Below are 10,172 nucleotides of genomic sequence, written 5' to 3' on the forward strand. Positions count from 1 at the left end.
TAAATTGGAGCATAGGAGGTTCAAGTTGAATATCAGAAAAAATTTTTTTACTGTAAGGGTGACAGAGCCCTGGAACAGGCTGCCCAGGGGGGTTGTGGAGTCTCCTTCACTGGAGACATTCAAAACCCACCTGGACACGTTCCTAGGGGATGTACTCTAGGGGGCCCTGCTCTGGCAGGGGGGGTTGGACTGGATGATCTTTCCAGGTCCCTTCCAACCCCTAGGATTCTATGATTCTATGAAAGGGCATCTTTGAAATATTTTGAAGCCAAAAAGCCATGGTTTAGAGTAGGTATTCTTAACTTGCCTTTTGGATGCAATTCATAGTGCTTTGATAGTGGTAATTTATTGTAAGGGTTTTTTTTTTAAACATTTTCTCTTCTTCGTTGGCTTTTTAAAAAATGAATTTTTTTTAAATTCATCATCATTGAATTCAGATGATGTTGTAAGAGAAAAAACGTCCCCACACAGAACAAAAAGTTGATTTAAAATTAATTTTTGAGAAATTTATTCTCTTTGTTGTAATTCAGAATTAGGTGAGGATGGAAATGACAGTCTGGTTCTCTATAAATAACTTTACAATTATTATACCACTAAGCCTGTAATTGAGTTTCAGGGGAATAGGTGTGCTAATACTTAAATATGTATGTCATTGAGTACTTCTTATGAAAATGCACACTTAAAAAAATGTTGAGCTTTCTTAGTGTCCTGCAAATGTGTGTGGTTACATTAACTCAGTGGAAATGCTGGAAACAAAGACACCAGTGCTGGAATGGTCACCCTCATCTTCATTGTGTCCTTTCAGCTCAGAACATGGAAAATAATGAAAATAACAACATCCTACTGGCTTACTTTGGTAAATCATAGAAGATTAGGTTGGAAGGGACCTCAAGGATCATCTGGTTCAACCCAAAAGAAATCAAAAAGTGTATTTGCACTTTTGTAATAAAAATGGGCAATTACATAGAACCATGGCTTGACTCACTGTAAATTTTAGATACACTGATAAGCATCCAAGGCTAAAAAGTTTATTTTGGTATTGCTTATAATCACTGATTTATTATAATTTGTAGTTCTCCTAGGTTGTGGTTCTTCATCAGGAAATGTCTGCATTGTCATGTGAACAACACATTCCATTGCTAAAATATCAAGTCTCTGTGCTTATAATATTTAATATTTTTCTACTGTTAATCTGATGATAGATTCTGAAATTTAATTTCCTCTCTTTTCTCCCCCTCTTGAATGATTTTTTTCATCCTATCTGTATGATAAATGACATTTGAATCAGCCAATTTTAACTCAGGAGGAAGGGTTAGAATTGTTTGTAAAAACTATCAGGTTTTTGTCTGAGGTAAACAAAGGCATTGCCTGCCCAGTGCTGTGAGTGGGAGTTCATGATTTCAAGCAGTGGAGCTACAACATTGAGCAAAGTGATGTATATAGGGTTTTTTTTTTGTTTTTTTTTTTAAAGCTCTCATTTCAGGAGGCCACTCAGTTTTAATGAAGTCATTTAGACATGTTCATGGATATGAGGTTTTCTCTGCTTCACTGATTTAGAATTAAATTCATTGTGCTGAAACACCTGACTGAATTTAATTTGAAAATGCAACTTGTGTTTCTTCCTTTATTGATACATCAGCCTGTCAAAACTGTCTGGTTTTATTCTCTTAGATTTTTTTTTTTTTTGGCTTTGGGGGTTTTTGGGTTGTTTTGGTTTTTTTTTTCCCCCTCCAGAAACAGGCATAAGCTCATGGTTACTCACTAATGCATACAAATTACTTTTTTTTGCAGGGACTGTGACCTCACCTTGTTGAAGCCACTTTGGCAGCTTTTCACCCACATGGAGAACAACTTGTGTCATGATGTGGCCAAGCCTGGGATTCTCCTTCCTCTTCATCGTGCACTTGCAGAACTCTTCTTTGTTACAGAAAACAGAGTTACTGTAAGCAGCTCTTTGGTTGTGTCCCTCCTCTCCCCAGTGGTGGGAACCCAGTGCAGTTCTCCTTTCTCTTGGCAAAATTCATCAGAGCTTCAGAAACATGAAATTGCTTCAGAAATACCAACAATGTTCTCTTGTGGAGACAGCATCCATCCTGGGAGCTTAATAATCATGACTCCTCTTTGGGAAGTTATGGCAGTGTGATTTAGGGCCTGAAACCACTGCTTATTCTGAGGAGAATGCTGATTTAATAATTAATTTAAAGGTACTGGAATGTGGTTCTCCTTGAGTGGGTGTTGAGCATTTCACATGAGCAGTTTGTGGTCTGATTTCTGTGGCCACCACCTGTGTCTGGGAGTGTTTTGTGGGTAGTTCTGGTACCTTTGTTCCTTGGGGGCTGCATCTCCATGATAATTTAGTAGGATGATGTCTTTGGTGGAAAGGTTGGTGTTCATTGAATGCTTTTTGGCTGCAGGAGCTTGGATCTCTCCAGGAGTATTTGCTTGCCTTAAATACTGAAGATCATCTTCATCGCTGCACAGCACAGGTAATGAGACTGCACAGCCCCAGAGGGGATGGTTTTGTGATTTTTTTTTTTATTATTTTTTTTTTTCCTGGCAGAACAGCCATCATGAATGATTTCTTATCCAGGTGTTGTAAAATAGAGATGAATATTCTCTTTATAAAATAGAGATGAATATTCTCTTTATAAAATAGAGATGAATATTCTCGTTATAAAATAGAGATGAATATTCTTGTTATAAAACAGAGATGAATATTCTCATTACAAAATAAGATGTGAATATTCTATATCAAATAGATATGAATATTCAGTACCATGGCCTCCCTCTGAGATTTGTGAATGGAACTACACCCAGATGTTGTTCCCTTTTAACAGTCAGCTGATGTGCCCCACACTGGCTGTTGGGTGTAGTCTGGGGGGTCTGTTTTGGTCTCTCCACTGCCAAAACATGGAAAGGAGGGAGAGGGCTGGTCTTTCAGCTGCTGGAAATGCATTTTCCTTGCTGAAACTGCCTGGATCCATGACAATTCCTGCACTACCAGCTAGAAATGGGTTGGTTGTTTATTTGTTTCTCTTTAATTTCACACAAGGATTTCTTTACAGTTTTGGACTGGGGAGAATCTAGAGAGCCAGAGGAAATGGCTGTAAGCTGCACCAGGCTGATGTTAGGGAATATTTTTTCACTGAGAGGGTTGTCAGGCATTGGAATGGCCCAGGACAGTGGTGGAGTCACCATCCCTGGAGGCATTTAAAAGGCATTTGGACCTGGTCCTTAAGGACATGGTTTAGTGGTTAGGTTATGGTGTTGGTCAAAGGTTGGACTGGATGAGCTTGGAGGTCTCTTCCAACCTAAACATTCTGTGATTCTGTGAGTCTTTGACATGACTTTGTTTTTCCTTCTCTCTCCTAGGCCCTGAAAAACATTGCTGCTATCAGCCTTGCCATTAACTACCCAAACAAATCAACAAGTCTCTGGAATGTTTAATACTGGCTCAGGCCGGAGTGCATGGGATAGAGTAGTTTGTCCATAGGAACCTTTGGAACAGACATCTTTAACTCCGTTCAGGAAAAGCTCCTTCAGCTTCAGTGTATGAGCACTCTGCAGCCTTCCATCCTTCCTTCCTTCCTTCCTTGATGTAGAATTTGTAAAAGTAAAAAGCTCACTTCAATGAAAAAGCACATCCTGAAGTAACTCACGCGTCGCCTACAGTTATGTATGCACATATTGTAGCATGTTAGAGTAAACAGAACAAGAGTTTTTTTTTTTGTTTTTTTTTTTTTTCCTTCTTATTCCAAGGAAGTAAATGAAAGAAGGTAGCTGAAGTAGGAGAATGGAAGGCCCCCCACCTTGGTATCACCTGCTCCCAAGGAAACTGGATTGATGGAATGGGACAGCTTTGGAAATAGTGCTGAACTTGGAGTGATGCCAGCAGCAGCACCTTTTGTGTTTCACTGAAGTGAAATAGGCAACCCAGAATTTGGTGGGCTGATGCAGAAATGGTCCACACTTGAATCTTGTCATGATTGCTTTTGCTTTGAAGGCTGCTACCCAAGGAAAAGAACTTAAATTCTTGCTAAACTACAGGTTGTAAGACAAATTCTGAGTGATTCCCATAGCAGGTAAAGGATTCCAGTTGCAGAGCATCCTCGTGCAAGAGGTTAATGTTTCTCCTGTTCTTTGGTTTGATCAGCTGGATCATCTATTCTTACCTTAATTTATCTCTGAAATATTCTAAATACTACCTTATTCTAGTGCAGAGAGCAAAGGCTGGCCACCATTCACAGAGCAGTGGTGATATGAAGAACTGAGGAACTTAGGTGTGTCTTGAGGATCACATCTTTACAAGAAATTCTTCATGAGGCTTTTTTTCTTTTAATTATTTTGATACTAGTGGCTTAGAAGGTCCTTCTTGGCAATGTTGGGAACCCAGACTCCCAGCACTCAGGGTGGGGGTAAATGATCAATCCAAGTCTTATCTTACAGAGCAATAACTGCATTATTCATAGTGAACATGGAATGAATTGCAGACCTTCTATGCTGAAATAAATTGGCTTTCTTCCTGCTCAACTACACTGGTTGTTCCCTTTCCAAAGAGTTAAAAAGAACAAAGAAGGATTTTGGGGGTGTATTTTGTATTCTATTATATAGTCTATATAGAGCTGGTCTGGACAAGAATTCTGACAACTTTTTATGCCAATTATTTTCTTCTTCACCTCGGTATCAGAATAGGAAAAAAAAAAAAGGCAACCAGGAGCTTCAGTAGTAACTGAATGCAAATTGTGTAAAGGCAGTGGCTCTTTCAGAGGAGAACAGGATTATTGACCTTGCTTGTTCAAAAGGTGAGTGGTGCCTGAGCAGCAGTGTGCAGGAGCACCACTTTGGGGGATGGCCTCTGAACTGATGGTCTTATCAGCTGGGCCTGGGTTGTTAAGGGTGGTCCAATCTCCCTCTGAGAGGGAAATTTGCAGTATACAACCCTTTTATATATTTTTTTTTTTTTTTCGGGTGGCCTCTAGTACTGGAGTTAAAGATGTTTTGGCTTCTTTCTGTTCAGCCAGGGGAGTGTAAAGGGAGTACTTCTTCAGGGAATGAGGCTGAATCAGAATGTGATTATTCTGCCTGAAAGACTTAATTCTGAAGACCAAGAGGCACTATGGTGGAGCTGTTGAGTTCAGCAATGGACTGGCCCTCTTAGCAAAGGAGAATGCCAGAATTCAGGAAAAACACTCTATTTCTCTGCAAGGAGGCAGATACTGCTTTGAAATGCCTCTTCAGGTAGCTGGAGGTTAAAAAACCCCTCCATCCTCCCAGAATGAGATCTGCTGGGAAGGGCTGTGTCAGAGCTGTGGTCTGTCTGTAAGGCATGGATCATTTTGTTCCCACATGGACATGTTTGAGTTGGCAGGCTCACTGCAGGGGTGGCTGAGAGGTCCCTGAGGAACCAACTGCTTCACACTTCCCAGTAGCACCACCAGGTTCTGGGACCCAGGAGCTGCTCCACCAAAAGGAGAGAGTCTGAAGTCTGCTTTAGAGAGTCACATTGCTGGGACAGGTGAGCTTGTTGCAATTGCTCTTCTGGAGCAGCAGGACTTTCCACTCACTGCCTCTGGATCAGCACTCCTGGATCTGCACATGCTGAGATCTGCCTGGTTTAATCAAAGAAGGCTTTCTATTTCTTTTTTTTTTTTTTTTTTTTTTTCACATCAGGGATGAAGAATGTAAATAAGCCATTTGTAGATCTGATCCATGGCTCTACCACACTCACATTTGTTTTGCCACCAGACTTTTTTGCTTTCTGGATGAAGACATGAGGCTGCAAGGATGACACAGGAGTGGCCAGTGTGTTCCTTCCTGGGCAGATCAACTCAACTTTTACTCTACCAGCAGTAACTGGCCATGTGTCAGTCACCTTGCCCTGAAGGCACCATCTAGGAGCAGTGTGTCCACTAAATGTAATTTCTACCCACTAGATGGAACTGAAGGACTGTGACCTGAGCTGACACTGAATCTGTTGCTGCCTTACAACTCAATTGCTCATTATGGATCTTTTAAGAGACAAGAAACACTGATTTTTTTTTTTTGATTATTTTTTTTTTTTTTTTTGATTCTGATAGTTTTAAAGAAAGAGGAAGAGAATACCAATAATAAATATTCATAATCAATCACACTTCAGAAATCCTGCAGCATTTCCAAGTGTATGTGGATGATACTATTGAATAGTATAAAACTGTCTGGAAAATAGGTATGCTGAAAAAATGTGCCTAACAACAACAGAAAAACAGTTGTCCTGCCTGAATCACCTATGATGTGTTTAAAACAAATCATATTGTTCCTAATGATACATTTGACTTGCTTTCATTAAACACTTAAAAAAGAGAGTTTTATAATTTCTTTTCTTACGGGTTTACTACTTTGCAATTTTTATCAGTTGTTTAAAATATATCAGACCTTTAGATTTATTCCAGTTCAGTTCAACATGTAAAAAGAAAGCTACAGATGTGGGTAAAATATGCAAATGAAGAGAAATATATTGTAAAAATTCTATAAAAGCAAAAAAGTACAACACAGTGTCTGTTTTCTGTTTGCTTTTTTTTTCCTCACTGAATGTTAAGTGCTTGGATTTGCAGTGAGATCAGGGATTTTCTTCTAAATCTTCATTTTCAGTGCCTGTAAGCAAAGCTGCTTTTTGTCATGCTGCCAGTGGATGTCTGATATTGTATTGAACTATGCAGGATACTTACTGCTGGAGTCATCTCTTAAATTCCAGCCCTGCTGTTTACATTCCAGTGGCCTTTTCCTAAAAAATGAAGTTTTCCCATGGAGACCCATCAGTTCCAGTACCTGTGTTTATTTACCTGCAGCCCTGAAATGCACATTTGGGATCCCAAATGTTGTCTCTTGTAAAGCTGAGCTTTGCCTTGGTATCTCTGGATTCTCTCAGTGGTGTTTAGCAGTGAAGGTGCTTGTACCTCCCTAGTTTAAAAGTTAATTTCCCCTGGTTTTCACTCAAGAAAAGGGTTGTTCAGGGAAGTGTAAGGAGCTCAACATCTTTCAGCACTTACCCAGACCTGCAGGTTGTTTCCATGTGCTCAGAGGATGGTCCTGGTGGGTGATTTTATTAAATACAGATAAACACCATGAATTGTGAAGCTGTGGGAGGATGAGGACCATTCCCTGAGACAACCAGGTTTGAGGTTTCAGCAAAGGTAGTAATCTAAAAAATAGAATTTAATCTGCAATTAAATTTAGTGTGGTCCTAAACGTGGGAATATAGAAGAGGTCACAACCATAACATTTGGGTGAAGCTGCTCTTCAGATTAAGTGCATCAAGACCATTTTTTCTTCCAAAAGATGAAAACTAGGCTGGAGGCTGACTTGCAAGTAGGTGTTTAAAGCAGAGCTGGCCCCAGTGCCTTGAGTTTTTACAGCCTGGCTCAGCTAAAAGGTTTCCAGTAGGTCTTGTGAATTTTCTACAACTGATCTTTGCAAACATCAGGGCAAGACCTTTCACAACCATTTTATGTCTGGACTGAGCCTCTGCAAACCCAGCTTGGTTCCCTGCTATTAAAATCTGGGTCTGTTGGAGCAGAGCAAGGCCAAATAACCTGATTCTGTATTTTTTTTTTTTTTCCCTTTCTAGTGATGCTGTTTCTTTCAGCCATGACTGGGGTGCCCTGTTTGCTCAGGAGGGAGCAGTGCTGGGTTTCTGCTGGGGGGAAACACCAGCACAAGCCTTGTCCCCCCCTTTTCAGGGGAAAAACACCAACCACAACCTATAAAAACCAAGACCTGGTCTCCAGCAGGACCTGAAGGTACTAAAGTGTGGGAACCCAGATGAATTTATATAAAAAGGATGTTGGGAAACACTTTGCCAGTCAGGCTGAAGGAGGCAAGGTAGGATAATAACTGGAACAGGGAATGTACATTGGTAAAATGTCTTGGAAAAACAGGAACTGTGCTGGGCTTTGTTGGGGGAAAGAGAACCCTGGCCCTCCTCTGAATTTAAAGCAGAGTCAATTCCAATTCAAGGGAATAAGAGAAATCCACTGTGAATAGGGAAGGAATTAAGTAAGAGGTGAAGGAAGTAAGATTAAAGCTCATTCTTTCCATGACGGTCAGGTCTGATTTAATCAGGTCTGGTCTGCAGTAATCTCTCCTGAGTTTTATTTTAAAAAGCACAAATAACAAAAAGCTGGTGCCCAGCTCAAGCCCAGGCTGCAGCCTTGCTTTGGGGCTCCTAAGTGGGCCTGCAATCTAAGGAAGAATAAACATTTTTAAAACCAAAAAAGAGCCCCCTCCTTTCCTCCAATTGGAAACCTCAGCAAGCATTCCTGATAAATAGATGGAAATCTCAGGCAGTTTTTTAGCATTTAGAGATTTGTTCTTTTTCTATTCAAGGGCTGAGAAGCATGTTTGGATTTAGAGAGCTCTGGAAAAAATGTGGAGAAAGGATAACTGGAGTGTCTTGGAGACAGGGTCTTTCCACTTAGGTGTTAGGCAGCTTGCTGAGGAGCTTCTACTAAAGCTTTTCTGCTGACTTCACTGATTTTTTTAAAGCTGTTTTCTAGCTTCCATCCCCCACTTTACTGTTTGACTCCATAAATCTTGCTGCATTTAAAAAAAAACATTTGCAGTGCAAATAGGAAATATTTACACTTGCGTGGAAAAAAGTCAACTTCGTGAAAACTGAAGAAATATAAAATGGAAGCATCTGCAAATATTTGTCAGTGCTACCTTCTCTCCCAGGCTTATCTCCAAAAAGTCTTTGTTAGCATCTCCTAGAGCCTGGATGGTCAGCTTGCTTTTGAAGGGTTTAATTGTGGTGAGCTTCACTGTATTCTCTGATGCCTCCAGGCATGAAAAGTAGATTTTCAGTTGTCTCTTATTTTTTGGGACCTGTTCAGGGCATCTCTGTGCCTGGCTGTGCACAAATCCTGGGTTTGTGATCCCTGGGCAGAGATGAGACACGTGGAGTTGCCTTGAGGGCACAAAGGGAACTGGCACTCAGGTTTCTGAAGGTCTCTCCTGCTCTCAGATGGGGTCTGCTCTCCTCTAGGGTGGTGAGGTCCATGCTAAACATCCCATCCTCTTACTGCTTTCTGCCTAATATGCAAAATCCTCTGCATTAGGAGTTTATCTCACCTCAAGTGGGCTGGGAGCTCAGCTTTCCCCTGCTGCCTTTCAGGCACCCAAAGTTTTTTGCCTCCTCAATCATCTAAAATTTTTAGGAAGCAGGAAAACACCTGATTGGACTCCACAGGAGCTGGGTCAGGATAGAGACACGTGTGAAGTGTGAAATAACCCAGGATATTTTTCATGCTGGGGATAATGCCACGTTGTGAATTGCATTATTTATATGTATTCCTTTGGTAATTGTATTATTTCTATGTATTCCTCATGCCAGCTTCCTCAGTTTATGGGACACAAGTTATTCCTGTGTTGTTGGGGTGCTGCTGGGTTGCAGGGCAGTTGTGGCCCTCAGGTTATGGAAGCTTTGTTTTAAATTTTAGGGTGAGAGATTCCACATTAATGCCTAAGGAGTCAAAAGAAATGCTGCTTCTCCTGCCTTCATGCTTTCTAATTGATAAAAACACCCTGTCCAGATTTCTCCCTCTCCAACAAGTTGTCTCCTGTGGTACAAGTGCCCTGCTAGGGGCATATGGATATGTAGATAGATATTTATTAGGGTTTGATTTCATCACGGTGCTTAAATTCAATTAAATATGGAATTAAGGTGTAGTCTTAAGTGCAGCTGGTTCAGGGTGTAAAGCAAGGCTTGAAATTGCTTTTGTTGCCTTGGAGCCTAAACAGACCCCACAGTTGATAGGAAGTTCCCAAATTGTGCAGCTTTCTCTTGCATCCAGCAAAATCTCCAAAGGCAGAAAAGAAGAAGATGAATTGTTGAGTCAGGAGACCTTTAGTCTGATCAGCTTACTTGTGAATAAGTCATGTCTCCTTTACATAAGCCACCCACAGAAAGCTCATTAATCAAAAATGTCAATGGTTTCACAGAAATCCCTCCCTCACACCTTGGGTTTTATGTTCCTCAGAGCAGCAGGTTGGGCTTTTTTTCTCCTCACCAATTGGATTTTTATCTATTTTTTTGAGCATTTTTGTTCCTTCATCCAGTGAGTGTTAATATTTAGAGAGAAAAGAGCTCTTCAGCCTCCATGGGGCCAACTTTGGATGTGCTGCTGGATCTTAACATC

The 10,172-nt window shown here is 40.7% G+C and overlaps 1 protein-coding gene across 3 annotated transcripts in view; it reads left to right on the top strand.

Annotated features, from left to right (window-relative positions):
- The window catches only part of ZZEF1 (zinc finger ZZ-type and EF-hand domain containing 1), a 58,847-nt gene extending 52,321 nt beyond the window's left edge, over positions 1-6,526 (top strand). For all 3 annotated transcript variants that reach the window (XM_071765160.1, XM_071765161.1, XM_071765162.1), the window contains 3 exons: positions 1,792-1,942; positions 2,415-2,486; positions 3,373-6,526. In XM_071765160.1, the coding sequence (XP_071621261.1) occupies positions 1,792-1,942; positions 2,415-2,486; positions 3,373-3,447 (298 nt within the window). In that variant the 3' untranslated portion in view covers positions 3,448-6,526. The remainder of the gene's footprint in view (positions 1-1,791; positions 1,943-2,414; positions 2,487-3,372) is intronic.
- Positions 6,527-10,172: the final 3,646 nt, after the last annotated feature.

The sequence above is a fragment of the Heliangelus exortis genome, chromosome 21, assembly GCF_036169615.1.
Source record: "Heliangelus exortis chromosome 21, bHelExo1.hap1, whole genome shotgun sequence".
In the NCBI taxonomy this organism is placed as follows: domain Eukaryota; kingdom Metazoa; phylum Chordata; class Aves; order Apodiformes; family Trochilidae; genus Heliangelus; species Heliangelus exortis.